This window comes from Coregonus clupeaformis, chromosome 24 (genome assembly GCF_020615455.1).
Source record: "Coregonus clupeaformis isolate EN_2021a chromosome 24, ASM2061545v1, whole genome shotgun sequence".
Taxonomy (NCBI): domain Eukaryota; kingdom Metazoa; phylum Chordata; class Actinopteri; order Salmoniformes; family Salmonidae; genus Coregonus; species Coregonus clupeaformis.
Genome location: NC_059215.1, coordinates 9669033 through 9690111, shown reverse-complemented (window position 1 = coordinate 9690111; position 21079 = coordinate 9669033). Strand labels below are relative to the sequence as shown.

General features: G+C 42.9%; 1 protein-coding gene across 14 annotated transcripts in view; it reads left to right on the top strand.

The window, feature by feature from the left end:
* LOC121538506 (rap1 GTPase-activating protein 1) overlaps positions 1 to 21079 on the top strand; it is a 150410-nt gene that overhangs the window by 103202 nt on the left and 26129 nt on the right. For 10 of the 14 annotated variants that reach the window (XM_041846612.2, XM_041846613.2, XM_041846601.2 and 7 more), the window contains 2 exons: positions 3102 to 3204; positions 19984 to 20019. In XM_041846612.2, the coding sequence (XP_041702546.1) occupies positions 20002 to 20019 (18 nt within the window). In that variant the 5' untranslated portion in view covers positions 3102 to 3204; positions 19984 to 20001. Of the gene's footprint in view, positions 1 to 3101; positions 3205 to 17391; positions 17970 to 18017; positions 18746 to 19983; positions 20020 to 21079 lie in introns of those variants that run through there. The other 4 variants (XM_041846605.2, XM_041846607.2, XM_041846610.2 and 1 more) reach the window with 4 other exon arrangements.

Here is a 21079-nt window from a genome sequence, read left to right as displayed (position 1 = left end):
CATCCCACAACCACCAGCACCTCCTCCTCCTCCTCCTTAAGGAGTTAGTCTGCTGGCTGGTGTGTGTGTGTGCACTCCAGCCCTGTCCTTACACAGTGTTTGTGTCAGGTCTAATTAGCTGTGTTGGGCGGCTGATGTCCTGTCCTGTCTTGATCTCTCATGGGACTGACTGGAGCTGCCTGCATGGCCTCATTGAATTCCACTGAAGACACACTGGTTTCAGCTTCATCTCCTCAAGAGACTGCTGTCGATCAGGAGGGTCTCTCTCTCAGTAAGATGACGAGAGCTGCTCTATCAACCACTCAGTTCAGTCAGTCAGTCAGACACAGCAGATGTGATGAAGACTTTACCATCATGTATATGTTTAAAGACATACTGTAATCTATGACTCATACAGCCTGCTCCGTATTCCTGTTTAAAACTAAACTGGTTCACAGCGGCTGGGAATCTGCTTCATTCAGCCTCACCAACCAACTACCCCATAGCTCTACTAGCCATCATATTTATTAGCTAAACATTTTGATCTTAATTTAATCTCCGAAACTGCAGTGGCTGATTAATAGTCCTTGTTTACATTATTTAATAGATCATTAGCATGGACACATACAGTGTCTAATGAAACAATGATTAGCTGTTAACAAGAGTGGAAATTCAATTGAGTATTTCTGCTGATGTCTCTGGATCGTCGTTGATGACTTAGCCTATATGGGATGGCGTATCTATCTATACAGGAACCTCAGTGCTGGCTCCCCTGGAAAGCACTGTACTGAGAGATGCTTCACTCTAACATCTGTCAGGCAGAATGAAAGCGAGAGAGAGAGTACCGTTTACACACACACCTCCAGAATAATTTTGGTATTGATAGCCGTGTGTGTACAGTTTTATTGTAGGTTTGATTTGAGGTGTTAAATGTCAGATTAGAACTGTCATATGATGTGTCAGCTGTACACACACCAGCAAATTTCAGATCTCCTATATGTTTGACGTTTGACATTTTTGTTGATAAAAGATGACAGATTCAATTTGTTCAGTACAGTGCCTATACAGTGCATGTGTATACATTTCTTATAATAGACATGAATTACATACACAGGATGCTGTGAGGAAAGAGGTATGCTATATATTTTCAGTGTTGCTTTCTTGGTTTTGTTATTGAATGTGACTGACTGTAACATCTATAGCAGCAGTACTCAAGTACTATTTGAGAAGGTCCAGTCACACACATTTCCTTGGTGGCAAAGGTCCGGACTGTTCACACCCCTATTGTTGGCGAAGAGAAAAAATACCTACAATTCTTCACATTTTGCCATGTTGTATGTGTGTTCATATGATCCAGGGGTCGCGGCCCAATATACACTACATGACCAAAAGTATGTAGACACCTGCTCGTCGAACATCTCATTCCAAAATCACGGGCTTTAATATGGAGTTGTTCCCCCCTTTGCTGCTATGACAGCCTCCACTTTTCTGGGAAGGCTTTCCACTAGATGTTGGAACGTTGCTGCGGGGACTTGCTTCCATTCAGCCTCAAGAGCATGAGTGAGGTCGGGCACTGATGTTGGGCAATTAGGCCTGGCTTGTAGTCAGCGTTCCAATTCATCCCAAAGGTGTTCGATGGGGTTGAGGTCAGGGCTCTGTGCAGGCCAGTAAAGTTATTCTACACCGATCTCGACAAACCATTTCTGTATGGACCTCGCTTTGAGTATGAGGGCATTGTCATGCTGAAACAGGAAAGGGCCTTCCCCAAACGGTTGCCACAAAGTTGGAAGCACAGAATCATCTAGAATGTCATTGTATGCTGTAGCGTTAAGATTTCCCTTCTCTGGAACTAAAGGGCCTAGCCCGAACCATGAAAAACAGCCCCAGACCATTATTCCTCCTCCACCAAACTTTACAGTTGGCACTATGCATTGGGGCAGGTAGCTTTCTCCTGGTATCAGCCAAACCCAGATTAGTCCGTCGGACTGCCAGATGGTGAAGCGTGATTCATCACTCCAGAGAACGCATTTCCACTGCTCCAGAGTCCAATGGCGGCGAGCTTTACACCACTCCAGCCGACGCTTGGCATTGCTCATGGTGATCTTAGGCGAACAGTTCTTGTGCTGATGCTGCTTCCAGAGGCAGGTTGGATCTCGGTAGTGAGTGTTGCAACCGAGGACAGACGATTGTTACGCGCTACGCGCTTCAGCACTCGGCGGTCCCATTCTGTGATTTTGTGTGGCCTACCACCTCGCGGCTAAGCCATTGTTGCTCCTAGACATTTCCACTTCACAATAACAGCACTTACAGTTGACCAGGGCAGCCATAGTAGGGCAGAAATTTGACAAACTGACTTGTTGGAAAGGTGGCATCCTATGACGGTGCCACGTTGAAAGTCACTGAGCTCTTCAGTAAGGCCATTCTACTGCCAATGTTTGTCTATGGAGATTGCATTGCTGTGTGCTCGATTTTATACACATGTCAGCAACGGGTGTGGCTGAAATAGCCGAATCCACTAATTTGAAGGGGTGTCCACATACTATTGTATATATAGTGTATGTGTATTGATGGTTGTCAGCCCTGTAACATATTCTCGAGTCTCAAGGTTACCCTTGTGTTACCCATCCAGTATTTGTATTGGTTTCTACAAGATATTGAAAGTCACCCTTTAGCTCAACTCTCATATCCCCAGAAACCTTATTTAGCCTGAAATGTAATACAATATATTTTCCTCCAGTCACTGAGACATCATATCTATTATCTAATAATACCCTCCTGTCAGAAGAATAGAGGAAGTCAGAGCAGAGAAGAGGAGGGTTATAATGATGTTGGATTACTCAGTCTCTTCATACCGCTCTTCAACCTCAGTTTACTGTTTACACCGTAGGCCATTGTGATGCTTCCCAGAATGTGCACCATGCTGCAGACAGTGTTTCCTAAATAGCTGTGTATTGTGTTGTGTTGTGTTGCAGTTGTAAGTGATTCTAACCCTAGAACCCTGGGGCATTCAGCCACATTGTTTATTCCCCTTCTCTCCCCTCATGACCTCAGTGTGATATGAGGGACTTATTCTGATCTGTCTGATGTTCATGTTTCTCTCTGTGTGTTTTCTGTGTTTGTAGGAAACAAAATGGGGGTGAGCCCCGGATCTCTACCACACTAGATCCACCGCTGTTCCAGACCCCGCTGTCCCTGCTCCCCTACACTGCTCCACCGTTCCTCAAGGTAGGAGGGGAGGGAGGGGTAGGAGGGGAGGGAGGGGTAGGAGGGGAGGGAGTGGATGGATGGAGAGATTTGGGTTTGTGTGCTGTGAAAACCTGTCCTCAGCTTACACCCCCCAGCATAACCTGCACTCACCTACCCTATGTCCTCTGTGTGTTTGTACTCACCCTGTCTGTTCTGTCAGTTCTGTCTGTCTGTACTAACCCTGTCTGTTCTGTCAGTTCTGTCTGTCTGTACTAACCCTGTCTGTTCTGTCAGTTCTGTCTGTCTGTACTAACCCTGTCTGTTCTGTCAGTTCTGTCTGTCTGTACTAACCCTGTCTGTTCTGTCAGTTCTGTCTGTCTGTACTAACCCTGTCTGTTCTGTCAGTTCTGTCTGTCTGTACTAACCCTGTCTGTTCTGTCAGTTCTGTCTGTCTGTACTCACCCTGTCTGTTCTGTCTGTCTGTACTCACCCTGACTGATCTGTCTGTGTGTACTCACCCTGACTGATCTGTCTATCTGTACCCACCCTGTCTATTCTGTCTATCTGTACCCACCCTGTCTGTTCTGTCTATCTGTACCCACCCTGTCTGTTCTGTCTGTGTGTACTCACCCTGACTGATCTGTCTATCTGTACCCATCCTGTCAGTTCTGTCTGTCTGTACCCACCCTGTCTGTTCTGTCTGTGTGTACTCACCCTGACTGATCTGTCTATCTGTACCCACCCTGTCTATTCTGTCTATCTGTACCCACCCTGTCTGTTCTGTCTGTCTGCACTCACACTATATGTTCTGTCTGTACTGACCCTGTGCAACCTGAGACTGTACTCATGCTGTCGGTCCTTTGTGTCTCTATTCTCTACCCTAAATCTATCTGTACCCTGTGTATCCTGTGTATCCTGTGTACCCTGTGTACCCTGTGTATCCTGTGTACCCTGTGTACCCTGTGTACCCTGTGTACCCTGTGTATCCTGTGTACCCTGTGTACCCTGTGTATCCTGTGTATCCTGTGTACCCTGTGTACCCTGTGTATCCTATGTATCCTGTGTACCCTGTGTATCCTGTGTATCCTGTGTACCCTGTCTACCCTGTGTATCCTGTAAACCCTGTCTACCCTGTGTATCCTATGTATCCTGTGTACCCTGTGTATCCTGTGTATCCTGTGTACCCTGTCTACCCTGTGTATCCTGTCTACCCTGTCTACCCTGTGTATCCTTTGTATCCTGTGTATCCTGTGTCTCTGTAGTCACCCAATTTGCTCTGCCTGTTCCTCTGGGCTCTTTCCTATGCTCACACTGTCACCTGACTTCTGTATAGTCCTTCATTGACTCAGCAATATTGAACAGTCTTTGGGAGGGACATGTAACCATAGAATGACTATTATTTGATCCTCATCTTTTGTTTGACTTGTGGAATTACATTACGTGTTTGACAGATGTTATGATTACATTCATATCTAGATTAAGCAAACCCAGTCCTATTTCATAAATGTAAACAAAATAGAGCCTGTCTGAATAATAGTCATTCTAAAGGTAAAATGTCCCTGTCCCAAAACCAGAATGTGTCACTTATAAAGACTGGCTTGCCTTCTTACCTCACTAATGTACTACTATACTGCTTGTCACAATACTTGTCAGCAGCACACATTTTCAAATGATCAATTTCAAATAATATATACATTTGACAGGTCTTACATCTGAACTGAAAGGCTAACTAATCTGTCTCAGATATTTTGGGGGGTATTAGATTGAAGGGATCTGAGCTTGGTGATTAAGAGGATACAATCTTGATGACGTCAGCGAGTTTTAAGAGGATTCCCTACACTTAGAAAGAAAGGACTTACACTTGACTGGCTGAACAGAATGGAATGGTTAGAACAAGGAACAGATCAAGACAGAGTGTTCTGAGATTTAGTTATTTAGATTGGGTTATTTAACTTTAATCATTCACTTCCCTTGATAATCCAGCCAACACCCATGCAGAGTTTTTTGAGTAGGCCTACCCCACATTAGACCTAAGTAGCAGACCAAGAGTAGAAGGATTTAATCTTGAGGAGGGGATGGATAGATGGTGTGAGAAGCAGGAAGTAGAGCGGGAGTCGTAGACGGTTTACCAGATCAAGAGTCAGCGAACCTTGTGGTGAAATCAGGCCAACCCCTAATTAACCCCACCTGCGAAGGATTGGACCATTACAGTCATCAGTAGTGTCACAGTGAGAAGACTGTGTGTTAAAGGGATACTTCGGGATTATGGCAATGAGGCCCTTTATCTACTTCCCCAGAGTCAGATGAACTTGTGGATACTGTTTTTATGTCTCTGTGTCTAGTATGAAGGAGGTAGTTTCCCTAGCCAATGCGAACTAGCATTAGCGCAATGACTGGAAGTCTATGGGTATCTAATAGCATGCTAGCAGATACCCATAGACTTCTAGTTAGAATTGGCTTGCAAAACTACCTCTAACTTCCTTCATACTGGACACAGAGACATAAAAATGGTATCCACGAGTTCATCTGACTCTGGGAAAGTAGATAAAGGGCCTCATTGCCATAATCCCGAAGTATTCCTTTAAGGTATTGCTGAGAGATCATAGGTTGTGCTTATTGATAGTTGTTGGAATGAGGGGTACTGTGGGGGTACTGTGAGGGTCAGAGCCCTCTGCAAAGGGCAGTCATTCTTATGTGCACACACACACACAGCGTCAAGGTCGGTCAGAGACTGCGTCACATGCCACATGATTCCTACCAACTTTAATTGAATAAAGTAAATCCAACTTTTTTTCCAACCATAGAGATTAGATTAAATATGACCTGCTGCTTTCTCTTCTAAATGTCTCCACTCTGGAATTACTGTACATTAGCACATTGTTTCTCTGACTTCATGAAGGTACAGATTGTTTCACTTGACTTTGACGAAAGGTGAACATGGAGTAACATGCTATTGTAGCGACTGGCAGTTCTACTATAATTATTTAAGTTCTACTGTCAATTTCAAAATTGCACAGGCCAGGAAAACTCGTGCAAGCACAGTCCTCTCTGTTTTCCATGACGTTTCACTTAAATAGCGCTGGTAGCGCTCCAGTCCTCCCTGTCATAATAAGCAACAGAGGACATGGAAATCGTATTATATCCCAGAGAAAGAGAAGTGCAGTCAATGTAAGTTCCTTTAACTGTTAGTTCCGAGGGTATTGTCAGCAATAATCATATGCCCATAGAATTTCCACTGTTTGCACTGAAACTGTCTGCCTTAGGAAGAAGCCCACTGTGGGCAGCCCACTCAGTACAATTGGCTCAAATATAAATGTCACTGACATGTTTACCTTGGATCAGCCTCTCAGAATAGTACTAAAAATAAACAAGCAACCCAGAAAATTACTAAAAATAGCTCATATTAACATAAGGCTCATGAAACTGACAATTTACTAACCAGAAAACGTTCATATTCTGTCCATCTCTGAAAAACACTTAGATCATTCCTTTGATGATGCAGTAGTAGCTATACATGGTTAAAGCATTTACAGGAAAGATAAAAATGCTAATAGAGGAGGTGTTGCTATATATGTCCAGAATCATATTCCTGTTAGGCTGCAGAGGATCTCATATCAGATGATGTAGAAGTAATATGGCTACAGGTTAATCTATTCTCGTAGGAAGTTGCTATAGACCACCAAGTGCTAAAGGTCAGTATTTGGTCTATAAGTGAGAAATGCTCGCTAATGTACACTACCAGTCAAAAGTTTGGACACACCTGCACATTCCAGGGTTTTTCTTTATTTTTACTATTTTCTACATTGTAGAATAATAGTGAAGACATCAAAACTATGAAATAACACATATGGAATTGTGTAGTAACCAAAACAGTGTTAAACAAATCAAAATATATTTTATATTTGAGATTCTTCAAATAGCCAAACTTTGTCTTGATGACAGCTTTGCACACTCTTGGCATTCTCTCAAACAGCTTCATGAGGTAGTCACCTGGAATGCATTTCAATTAACAGGTGTGCCTTCTTAAAAGTTCATTTGTGGAATTTCTTTCCTTCTTAATGCGTTTGAGCCAATCAGTTGTGTTGTGACAAGGTAGGGGGGTATACAGAAGATAGCCCTATTTGGTAAAAGACCAAGTCCATATTATGGCAAGAACAGCATAAATAAGCAAAGAGAAATGACAGTCCATCATTACTTTAAGACATGAAGGTCAGTCAATACGGAAAATGTCAAGAACTTTGAAAGTTTCTTCAAGTGCAGTCGCAAAAACCATCAAGCGCTGTGATGAAACTGGCTCTCATGAGGACCACCACAGGAATGGAAGACCCAGAGTTACCTCTGCTGCAGAGGATAAGTTCATTAGAGTTACCAGCCTCAGAAATTGCAGCCCAAATAAATGCTTCATAGAGTTCAAGTAACAGACACATCTCAACATCAACTGTTCAGAGGGGACTGTGTGAATCAGGCCTTCATGGTCGAATTGCTGCAAATAAACCACTACTAAAGGACACCAATAAGAAGAAGAGACCTGCTTGGGCCAAGAAACATGAGCAATGGACATTAGGCCGGTGGAAATTTGTCCTTTGGCTGGAGTCTAAATGTGAGATTTTTGGTTATAACCGGCGTGTCTTTGTGAGCCGTAAAGCATGGAGGAGGAGGTGTTATGGTGTGGGGGTGCTTTGCTGGTGACACTGTCTTTGATCTATTTAGAATTCAAGGCACACTTAACCAGCATGGCTACCACAGCATTCTGCAGCGATACGCCATCACATCTGGTTTGGGCTTAGTGGGACTATCATTTGTTTTTCAACAGGACAATGACCCAACACACCTCCAGGCTGTGAAAGGGCTATTTTACAAAGAAGCAGAGTGATGGAGTGCGGCATCAGATTACCTGGCCTCCACAATCCCTCGACCTCAACCCAATTGAAATGTTTTGGGATGAGTCGGACCGCAGAGTGAAGGAAAAGCAGCCAACAAGTGCTCAGTATATGTGGGAACTCCTTCAAGACTGTTGGAAAAGCATTACAGGTGAAGCTGGTTGAGAGAATGCCAAGAGTGTGCAAAGCTGTCATCAAGGGAAAGGGTGGCTATTTGAAGAATCTCAAATATAAAATATATTTTGATTTGTTTAACACTTTTTTGGTTACTACATGATTCCATATGTGTTATCTCATAGTTTTGATGTCTTCACTATTATTCTACAATATAGAAAATAGTAAAAATAAAGAAAAACCCTGGAATGTGCAGGTGTGTCCAAATGTTTGACTGGTACTGTATGTAATATCAACAGAGAGGTATATTTTCTGGGTGACCTAAATATTATCTGGTTGTCATCAAGCTGTCCACTCAAAAAGAAGCTTCAAGCTGTAACCGATTCCTGCAATTTGGTTCAGGTTATCAGTCAACCTACCAGGGTATTCACAAAAAGAACAGGAACTAAATAATCCACGTGTATTGACCACATCTTTACTAATGCGGCAGAAATCTGGTCTAAAGCATTATCCACACCCATCGAATGTAGTGATCATAATGTAATAGCCATATCTAGAAAAAACAAAGTTCCAAAGACTGGACCTAAAATTGTGTATAAGTGACCATACAAGAGGTTTTGCAATTATTCCTATGTCAAAGATGTGACAAATATTTGTTGGTGTGATGTGTGTAATGAGGAACAACCTGACGCTGCACTTGAAGCATTTATGAAATTGCTTATTTTCCGGTTACTGATAGGCATGTGCCCATCAAAGAAAACTGACTGTTAGAACTGCCAAATCCCCATGGATAGATTATTAATTGAAAAGCTCTATGGCTAAGAGGGATGAGGCAAAGGGAATAGCAAATAAGTCTGACAACACAGCAGATTGGCAAACATACAGTAAATTGTACAAAACTAAACAAAAAGAAGAACAAACTATACTATGGTACATAGATAAATGATATAAAGAATGATAGTAAAAAGCTCTGGAGTAACTTAAATGAAATTCTAGGCAAAAAAGCAAACTCAGCTCCATCCTTCATTGAGGCAGATGGTTTGTTCATAACAAAACCCTTTGATATTGCCAACCACTTTAATAACTATTTTGTTGACAAGATTAGCAAATTTTGGCATGATGCAAACAACAAACACTGTGCCAAATAATGAAAGACAAGCACTGTAGTTTTGAGTTCCGCAAAGTTGGTGTGGAAGAGGTGATTATGTTTTTTCCAGCTATAAATAAGGACAAGCCACCTGGTACCAACAACCTGGATGGTAAATTGCTGAAATTGGTAGCGGAATTAATTGCTACTCCTGTTTGCCACATCTTCAATTTAAGCCTACAAGACAATGTGTGCCCTCAGGCCTGGAGGGAGGCAAAGGTCATTCCGCTGCCCAAGAATATCAAAGCACCCTTTAGTGGTTTAAACTCTGTCTTTCATCGAATCAGATGGCTTATTCATCACAAAACCATTTGATGTTGCCAATTATTTTAATGATTACTTAATTGACAAGTGGCTTAGGCAGGAAATGCCAACAATGAACAGTGAGCCATTGTATTCATGCATAAAAAATAAAAATAATGAAAGAAAAGCATTGCAAGTTTGAATTTTGTAAAGTTAGTGTGGGAGAGATGGACAAATTATTGTTATCGATCAATAATGACAAACCTCCTGGCATTGACAACTTAGATGGAAAGCTACTGAGGATGGTAGCTGACTCGATAGCCACTCCTATCTGTCATGTTTTTAATCTGAGCCTAGAGGAAAGTCTTTGTCCTCAGGCCTGGAGGGAAGCCAAAGTAATTCCGCTACCCAAGAATGGTAAAGCGGCCTTTACTGGTTATAACAGCAGACCTATAAGCATGCTGCCAGCTCTTAGCAAACTGTTGGAAAAAATGGTGTTTGACCAAATACAATGCTATTTCTCTGTAAACAAATTAACAACAGACTTTCAGCATGCTTATAGGGAAGGACACTCAACATGTACTGCACTGACACAAATGACTGATGATTGGTTGAAATAAATTGATAATAAGAAGATTGTGGGAGCTGTACTGTTAGATTTCAGTGCAGCCTTGGATATTATTGACCATAACCTGTTGTTGAAAAAACGTATTTGTTATGGCTTTTCAACCTCTGCCATATCGTGGATTCAGAGCTATCTATCTAATAGAAGTCAAAGGGTTTTCTTTAATGGAAGCTTCTCTGATGTCAAACATGCAAAGTGTGGTGTACCACAGGGCAGCTCTCTAGGCCCTCTACTTTCTATTTTTACCAATGACCTCCAACTGGCATTAAACAAAGCATGTGTGTCCATGTATGCTGATGATTCAACCATATACACATCAGCAACCACAGCTAATGAAGTCACTGAAACTCTTAACAAAGAGTTGCAGTCTGTTTTGGAATGGGTGGCCACTAATAAACTGGTCCTGAACATCTCTAAAACTAAGAGCATTATATTTGGTACAAATCATTTCCTAAATTCTAGACCTCAGCTGAATCTGGTGATGAATGGTGTGGCTGTTGAACAAGTTGAGGAGACTAAATTACTTGGCGTTACCTTAGATTGTAAACTATCATGGTCAAAACATATAGATTCAATGGTTGTAAAGATGGGGAGAGGTCTGTCCGTAATAAAGAGATGCTCTGCTTTTTTGACACCACACTCAAAAAAGCAAGTTCTGCAGGCTCTAGTTTTGTCTAATCTTGATTATTGTCCAGTCATGTGGTCCAGTGCTGCAAAGAAAGACCTAGTTAAGCTGCAGCCTGCCCAAAACAGAGAGGCACTTCTTGTAATCAGGGGGCTGATATAAATACTATGCATGCCAGTCTCTCTTGGCTAACAGTTGAGGAGAGACTGACTACATCACTTCTTCTTTTTATAAGAAACATTCATGTGTTGAAAATCCCAAATTGTTTGCATAGTCAACTTACACACAGCTCTGACACACACACTTACCCCACCAGACATGCCACCAGGGGTCTTTTCACAGTCCCCAAATCCAGAACAAATTCAAGAAACCGTACAGTATTATATAGAGCCATTATTGCATGGATCTCCGTTCCATCTCATATTGCTCAAATAAACAGCAAACCTGCTTTAAAAAAACAGATAAAGCAACACCTCATGGCACAACGCCTCTCCCCTATTTGACCTAGATAGTTTGTGTGTATGTATTAATATGTAGGCTACGTGTGCCTTTTAACAAAATGTATGTAGTTCTGTCATTGAGCTTTTCTTGTCTATTCATGTTCTGTATTATGTCATGTTTCATGTTTTGTGTGGACCCCAGGAAGTGTAGCTGCTGCTTTTGCAACAGCTAATGGGGATCCTAATAAAATACAAAATACCAAACAGCCGACCAATCAGCCTGTTACCGGTGCTTAGCAAACTTTGGGGAAAAATGGTGTTTGACCAAATACAATGTTATTTTACAGAAAACGAATTAACAACAGACTTTGCTCAGCAATGACACAAATTACTGATGATTGGCTGAAAGAAATTGATAATTAGAAGATTGTGGGAGCTGTTTTGTTAGATTTCAGTGCAGCTTTTGATATCATTGATCATAACCTATTGCTGAAAAATCTTAGGTGTCATGGATTTACATCCTACCTATCTAATAGAACACAGTGGAAGCCACCTTAATGCAAATTCGGTTGAGTGCGTGTACCGCAGGGCAGCCGGCTTGGGCCATCATTGTTTTCTGTTTTTACTAATGATCTTCCACTGACCTTGAATAAAGCCTGTGTGTCTATGTACACTGAAGACTCAACCGTACAGTGCCTTCAGAAAGTATTCAGACCCCTTGAATTTTTCCACATTTTGTTACACTACAGCCTTATTCTAAAATGGATTAAAAAATAAATAATCCTCAGGAATCTACACACAATACCCCGTAATGACAAAGCGAAAGCAGGTTTTTAGACATTTTTGCAAATGTATTAAAATTATAAAACAGTGCATGTCAGAGCCAAAACCAAGCCACAAAGTCGAAGGAATTGTTCGTAGAGCTCCGAGACAGGATTTTGTCGAGGCACAGATCTGGGTAAGGGTACCAAAACATTTCTGTTGTATTGAAGGTCCCCAAGAACACAGTGGCCTCCATCATTCTTAATTGGAAGATGTTTGGAACCACCAAGACTCTTCCTAGAGCTGGCTGCCTGGCCAAACTGAGCAATTGGGGGAGAAGGGCCTTGGTCAGGGAGGTGAACAAGAACCCGATGGTCACTCTGACAGAGCTCCAGACAGAAGCCACTCCTCAGTAAAAGGCACATGACAGCCCACTTGGAGTTTGCCAAAAGGCACCAGACCATGAGAAACAAGATTCTCTGGTCTCATGAAACCAAGATTGAACTCTTTGGCCTGAATGCCAAATGTCACGTTTGGAGGAAACCTGGCACCATCCCTACGGTGAAGCATGGTGGTGGCAGCGTCATGCTGTGGGGATGTTTTTCAGCGGCAGGGACTGGGAGACTAGTCAGGATCAAGGCAAAGATGAACGGAGCAAAGTATAGAGAGTTCCTTGATGAAAACCTGCTCCAGAGCGCTCAGGACCTCAGACTGGGGCGACGGTTCACCTTCCAACAGGACAACGGCCCTAAGCACACAGCCAAGACAACGCAGGAGTGGCTTCGGGACAAGTCTCTCAATGTCCTTGAGTGGCTCAGCCAGAGCCCGGACTTGAACCCGATCGAACATCTCTGGAGAGACCTGAAAATTGCTGTGCAGCAACGCTCCCCATCCAACCTGACAGAGCTTGAGAGGATCAGCAGGGAAGAATTGGAGAAACTCCCCAAATACAGGTGTGCCAAGCTTGTAGCGTCATACCCAAGAAGACTCGAGGCTGTAATCGCTGCCAAATGTGCTTCAACAAAGTACTGAGTAAAGGGTCTGCATACTTATGTAAATGTGATATTTCAGTTTTTTATTTTTAATAAATTAGCAAACATTTCTAAAAACCTGTTTTTGCTTTGTCATTACGGGGTATTGTGTGCAGATTGATTACATTTTACATTTACGTCATTTAGCAGAAGCTCTTATCCAGAGCGACTTACAAATTGGTGCATTCACCTTATAGCCAGTGGGATAACCACTTTACAATATGTTTTTTTTTTTTGGGGGGGGGGGTAGAACCTACAGGATCGGGTCACCGCCTTGATGTTAGTGGAGAACGACAGGGTGTTGTCCAGGGTCACGCCAAGGCTCTTTGCACTCTGGGAGGAGGACACAACGGAGTTGTCAACCGTGATGGCGAGATCATGGAATGGGCAGTCCTTCCCCGGGAGGAAGAGCAGCTCCGTCTTGCCGAGGTTCAGCTTGAGGTGGTGATCCGTCATCCACACTGATATGTCTGCCAGACATGCAGAGATGCGATTTGCCACCTGGTTATCAGAAGGGGGAAAGGAGAAGATTAGTTGTGTGTCGTCTGCGTAGCAATGATAGGAGAGGCCATGTGAGGATATGACAGAGCCAAGTGACTTGGTGTATAGCGAGAATAGGAGAGGGCCTAGAACTGAGCCCTGGGGGACACCAGTGGTGAGAGCACGTGGTGCGGAGACAGATTCTCGCCACGCCACTTGGTAGGAGCGACCTGTCAGGTAGGACGCAATCCAGGAGTGAGCCGCGCCGGAGATGCCCAACTCGGAGAGGGTGGAGAGGAGGATCTGATGGTTCACAGTATCAAAGGCAGCAGACAGGTCTAGAAGGACAAGAGCAGAGGAGAGAGAGTTAGCTTTAGCAGTGCGGAGAGCCTCCGTGACACAGAGAAGAGCAGTCTCAGTTGAATGACCAGTCTTGAAACCTGAGTGGTTTGGATCAAGAAGGTAATTCTAAGCGAGAAAGCAAGAGAGTTGGCTAAAGACGGCACGCTCAAGAGTTTTGGAGAGAAAAGAAAGAAGGGATACTGGTCTGTAGTTGTTGACATCGGAGGGATCGAGTGTAGGTTTTTTGAGAAGGGGTGCAACTCTCGCTCTCTTGAAGACGGAAGGGACATAGCCAGCGGTCAAGGATGAGTTGATGAGCGAGGTGAGGTAAGGGAGAAGGTCTCCGGAAATGGTCTGGAGAAGAGAGGAGGGGATAGGGTCAAGCGGGCAGGTTGTTGGGCGGCCGGCCGTCACAAGTCGCAAGATTTCATCTGGAGAGAGAGGGGAGAAAGAAGTCAAAGCATAGGGTAGGGCAGTGTGAGCAGGACCAGCAGTATCATTTGACTTAACAAACGAAGATCGGATGTCGTCAACCTTCTTTTCAAAATGGTTGACGAAGTCATCCACAGAGAGGGAGGAGGGGGGAGGGGGAAAAACTATTTAATCCATTTTAGAATAAGGCTGTAACGTAACAAAATGTGGAACAAGTCAAGGGGTCTGAATACTTTCCAAATGCACTGTATATACTCCAGCTATGACAGTAAAATAAAATAACTGACACATAGAGCTCCAGTCAGTTTTTGAACAGGTAACCAGCAATAGGCTGGTGCTAAATATCTCAAAAACTAAACTTCATCTAGATCTATTACTGAATAATGTGGCGATTGAGCAAGTTGAGGAGACTAAACTGCTCGGTGTAACCCTAGATAGAAAGCTGTCATGGGAAGAGGTCTGTCTATGATAAGGCGTTGCTCTACTTTCTTGACATCTAATTAACCAGGCAGGTCCTATGGGTCCTAGTTTTGTCACACTTGCACTACTGCCCAGTTGTGTGGTCATGTATGGCAAAGAAACACATAGGAAAGTTGCAGTTGGTCCCGAACAGAGCAGCACGTATTGCACTTAGATGTACACGGAGGGCGAATGTCAATGGTATACATGTCAATCTCTCCTGGCTCAAAGTTGAGGAGAGATTGACTGCATCACTATTGGTCTTTGTGCGACTTGTTGATGGGTTAAAGGTACCGAACTGTCTGTTCAAGCAGTTGGCACACAGTTCGGACACTCATCGGTACCACACAAGAAATGCAGCCAGAGGTCTCTCTTCACAGTCTGCAGGTCCAGAACAAAGGCTGGGTAATGCACAGTATTAAATAGAGCCATGACTACATGGAACTCTCTGCCACCCCAGGTAACTCAAGCTTGCAATAAAACCAGATTAAAAGAAACTGATAGAACACCAGTGGCCAGGGCCGTGGAGACACTGGAGCCGGGCCGTGGAGATGGAAACACAAAAGTCTGAGCCATTTGGGTAAAACACTGGGGTAAGTCCTTAGTGGAAATATGCCATATATGGGATGAGATCTTATAGTGTTTTTTCTCTATTCTATTCCCGTTCTCTTCGATCCGGCTTTGTTATAATGAGCAGCCCAAAAAAGGTACAAGAATTTCATTTAAATTAAGGCAGTTAATGTATGCCTACAATTAAGTTACAATAAAGTTATTCCTAGCCAAATGACTCCAAAACATTGTCTCGATTGTTATATTGTGATTGGCAGACTAAATAGCCTTGGTTTCTCAAATGACTGCCTCGCCTGGTTCACCAATTACTTCTCAGATAGAGTTCAATGTGTCAAATCGGAGGGCATGTTGTCTGGACCTCTGGCAGTCTCTATGGGGGTGCCACAGGGTTCAATTCTCGGACCGACTCTATTCTCTGTGTATATCAATGATGTCGCTCTTGCTGCTGGTGACTCTCAGATCCACCTCTATGCAGACGACACCATTTTGTATACACATTTACATTTACATTTTAGTCATTTAGCAGACGCTCTTATCCAGAGCGACTTACAGTTAGTGAATACATATTTTTTTTATACTGGCCCCCCGTGGGAATCAAACCCACAACCCTGGCGTTGCAAACGCCATGCTCTATCAACTGAGCTACATCCCTGCCGGCCATTCCCTCCCCTACCCTGGACGACGCTGGGCCAATTGTGCGCCGCCCATGAGTCTCCCGGTCGCGGCCGGCTGCGACAGAGCCTGGATTCGAACCAGGATCTCTAGTGGCACAGTTAGCACTGCGATGCAATGCCTTAGACCACTGCGCCACTCAGGAGACGCCTGGCTCTTCCTTGGACACTGTGTTAACAGACCTCCAAACGAGCTTCAATGCCATACAACACTCCTTCCGTAGCCTCCAACTGCTCTTAAACGCTAGTAAAACTAAATGCATGCTCTTCAATCGAACGCTGCTTGCACCCGCCTGCCTGACTAGAATCACCACTACTCTCAGCAGGTCTGACTTAGAATATGTGGACAACTACAAATACCTAGGTGTCTGGTTAGACCGTAAACTCTCCTTCCAGACTCATATTAAGCATCTCCAATCCAAAGTTAAATCTAGAATCGGCTTCCTATTTCGCAACAAAGCCTCTTTCACTCATGCTGCCAAACATGTCCTCGTAAAACTGACTATCCTACCGATCCTTGACTTCGGCGAATAGCCTCCAACACTCTACTCAGCAAATTGGATGTAGTATATCACAGTGCCATCCGTTTTGTCACCAAAGCCCCATATACTAATCACCATTGTGACCTGTACGCTCTCGTTGGCTGGCCCTCACTACATATTCGTCGCCAAACCCACTGGCTCCAGGCCATCTATAAATCACTGCTAGGCAAATCCCCGCCTCATCTTAGCTCATTGGTCACCATAGCAACACCCACCCGTAGTATGCGATCCAGCAGGAATATCTCACTGGTCATCCCCAAAGCCAACACCTCCTTTGGCCGCCATTCCTTCCAGTTCTCTGCTGCTAATGACTGGAATGAACTGCAAAAATCTCTGAAGCTGGAGACTCTTATCTCCCTCATTAACTTTAAACATCAGTTGTCAGAGCAGCTTACCGATCATTGCACCTGAACACAGCCCATCTGTAATTAGCCCACCCAACTACCTCATCCCCATATTGTTATATATTTTGCTCATTTGCACCCCAGTATCTCTGTTTGCACATCTTCTTCAGCACATCTATCACTCCAGTATTAATACTAAATTGTAATTATTTTGTACTGTGGCCTATTTATTGCCTTACCTCCATAACTTACTACATTTGCACACACTGTATATAGATTTTCTATTGTGTTTTTGACTGTATGTTTTGTTTTATCCCATGTGTAACTCTGTGTTGTTGTTTTTATCGCACTGCTTTGCTTTATCTTGGCCAGGTCGCAGTTGTAAATGAGAACTTGTTCTCAACTGGCTTACCTGGTTAAATAAAGGTTAAATTTAAAAAATGCAGTGCCCACAACTACCCTAGCGCCATTGTGGGTACGAAGGTGCTGCAGGGACTTGTCTGAGCAGTAGAGTACATCACGGCCTGAGGAGTAGGACCATGCTCCACCTCTGGCCATCTGCCAGACACACAGAGAGAGAGGAGGAGGGTTGTACACACAGTGCTCTTTCGGAATGCATTACCCCCGTTTCTACTTCCTAGATAGTGACAGAGAGACAAAGATAGTTTAAAGAGACACCATTTTTAACTCAGGATTGCTGACCAACCTACGACACACACACCTGCGGACATACTCAGTATACAAACATGCAGTTGAGGATTCCTTGAGCCTGTCACCACCTCTGCCTCCTCTGTGACTCTTGGTCATGGCTGTAGTCGTTTGGGGAGTCACTGTGCTGTGGGTGAGGAACTCTGCAGTACCACAGTGGAATGCAGACATGTCTCTGGGACTGGACAAAGACGCACCAGGCAATGTGCTCTTCTAATACTGGACACTTGAACTTAACAGTTGAACTCACAAACCAGGTACTGTGAATAACTTTTCTGGAGCAGGATTTTTTCCTTGGAAAATAGTCTACTTTGAAAATGTCTAAAAGTTGTCAGATCCATCTCAATGCTCCACTGGTGACAGCGGGACCGTGGAGGAGGAACAGCGAAGTAAGTACTCAGGTAGATTAGTCACACCTCTGACAGAGAGCTCTTATTTTGATTGTCTGAAGTATTAGGACTAGAGTAAGAATTAAGGGTTTATTCTCATTGAATAGAGTTATCGGGTTGAAATGTCAATTTACATAATATGTACATACACTTTTCAATTCACATTAGTGACGGGAATGTCACGAGCGGAGAGAGGATTCGGTTTACTTTCTTGCTTCACAGCTCAATAGTACCTTAAATGTCACAGTAGCCACTAGCCAGGAGGCTAAGCATCGCAAACTATATTAGGCCTACACTCTTAATTATTGGAACAGAACCATATCACACTCTTGAATAATACAACAATTCACAAGCATGTGCAGAATGTTAAAGTAATATTTATCTTCTGTACACTCATTACATTTTAGCTTCAAGACAAAAGCACAGAGTTACTACTAACTAAAGCTAACAAAATGTCTTCATTAAGTAATATTAGCCTATCAAAAATGAATGATTTAACCCTCTCATATTAATATAAAAGTACAGTAGGCCTACCTTACAACATTACAACAAACCATGCTACATTTTTATCAAGGGATCGTAACTCATAGCAGTCATTACTCATTAGCTACCATGCATGTGTCAGGGAAAGCGCCCGTTCTCACCTCTCACTGCTCGCATGCTGAATTAGACAGGGAAGAAGACGAGGACCGTTGTTTGTAGATTTAGTTCAAAGAGCCCATTCAGGGCACTTTCTTTTAGATGTGAAGCTTGGGTTATTGCCGGTTCAAATCCAGGTCAGTATTATGGAATACTAATACTACCATGTTTTTTGTTGTTCCTTGTTCATTTAGTTGTAAAGGCAATATACTGTACATGTATTTGTGCCTTTAAGAAAAGTCCTATAATGTATACATATTTCAGTTGTGTTTCTGACAGCTGACAGTTCTGTATATAGTATGTAGACAATGAGGATATCATGTGTCTCTGAATAGTTCAGCTGGCCATACTGTTGTGACAGTGTCATCGTTTTCAACAGTGTGTTTTCCAGGCCAGTGATGTGTATCTTTAGGGTTTGTACTGTTGCAGACTTGTGTTTGCATATGGCAGAGGACTTTACTCATACTCACTCTGGACACTCATATAGTACTGCACACAAACTGTTTGGTCATGTCAGCCTTGAGTGTGTGTGCCTTTTGGCTGTTGACATCTTTTTAGACTGGAATTCTCATACTTTTGTGTTATCCAGACTGAGGTCTGTTAAGATACTGAGTACCAACCCTAATCAACTGTACAATTTTAAAACATCAAAGGCGACATATCTGAACTTCTCAGCATGTGAAATGGCGAGGGAATAAATATTGCGTCAACTTCAACCAGGGAGGGGCGGATTAGTTCAAACAGATTGAATGTGTTAAAAAGTCCAGTAAAGTGTTGATGATCTGAAATGGACGATGCCAAAATTCCTTTAGGACGTTATAGTCCTACATAACATGTCACTGTTTCGTACTTGATGCTGCATGGAAGATACAGCATTTTCCAAACTGTAGTTATCTTGATGTTGATGAATCGTGTACTGGCAACCTGCCCAGACTGAGCATGATGCAGACCGTCTCCTAACATATAGCTTTACAACCCAACAAGACTCAGACATTGCTATTGTCATGGAACATTATCTTAAACAGTATCATCAATGGGAAGAAAGCTGTGGCTCAGACAAGACTCTGGGAGATGGGATGTGTCCTTCCATTCAGGCTCACAGCCCAGGCCCTTCAATATACTGTATCAGTTTATGTTTACCACACTGGTGATTTATGTTGCTCTCAGAAATGTAAACAGTCTTTTTTAAAAGGATTATTCCACGATAAGATTAATCTCACTTCTGAGGGGAAGAAAACAATATGTTATAGTAGAAAGTTCACACAGTCAGTCCTCAGACTCAGTTTGTAATACAATGGGAACACATCCCACACTAACACTGATAGATTACTGAATAGAGTTTAATTTCCACTTCGTCTCATTCTCCTCTCTCCAGACCACAGATTTTTTTGAAATGATTGAGAAGATGCAGGTAAGGTATTTTGAATCTGTTTCTTTATTAACTAATGTTTCTAAGCTAGGCAGTGTACACTAACCAGTGATTTAGTCTCTATTGCTGTAATTGCTGCTGTTTTGGCTTTGCTCTCCAGTAACAACGACTTGTCTTACCTGTGCTCTGTACTGAATGTTAGCAGAGCTGGGACAGACAGTGTTGGAGAGGAGATGTCTGGACACGAGCAGTGTGCCTGACTCTGGACAGCCACTCTCATGATGCTTCTTCCCAGACCCTCAGCTAATTACCTCACTTCAGAGAGCACCTAATAACCCCCTGGCCCCTGGCCTTTGAAAACTGTAGCCAGCCTCCATGCCCAAAATAGAGGAATATAGGTTAACATTACAGCATTTTACTACTTATCAAGGCAAGACTGTGTTTGATACAGTACCAAAATTGGTGAACAGGGTGTACTTTTTAGGGTGTCTGAAAGTACATTTTTATTACAGTGTCATATAAAGTAACAAATTACTTTATTGTAAGAGTTGTAATACAAAGTCTGTATAGAGAATTTATTATTTCTCTATTTATAATGTATTACTACTTATTATTCATAAAAATATACATGATATTTGGGCTTGAGGATATTATATATATGGGCTTGTGTTTTTATGCTGTATGTATGTTGACATAGTTATGTATAAAGCAATGTCTTTGCACAGAAGATTCCTCGCCAGTTTGTATATCAGATGCTCCAGGGATTCCTCTTCTCTTCAATAATAGACAGCATATCAAACATATCAAACTCACAGGAGCAACTATCTGCTCAGACAGACTCACAGCCCTCACATGGTCCTTTACCCACATGTCTGTAGCCAGTATCTGTACACACTCATGGACTGAGGGACATGGGTGTTTTATGGGAATTTCAGGCCACATACCAAGTCAATGTGACACAGTCCCAAAGTTCGTATTACTGCTTCCATCCCTTTCTCTTCCAGGTAGCTGTTAACTGGCTGCTTTGTTCACATCTCCCTACCTATCTCTCTCCAACTCCACCCTGCATCCCTTTGCTCTTCTGCCTGCTATCTGTATAAAC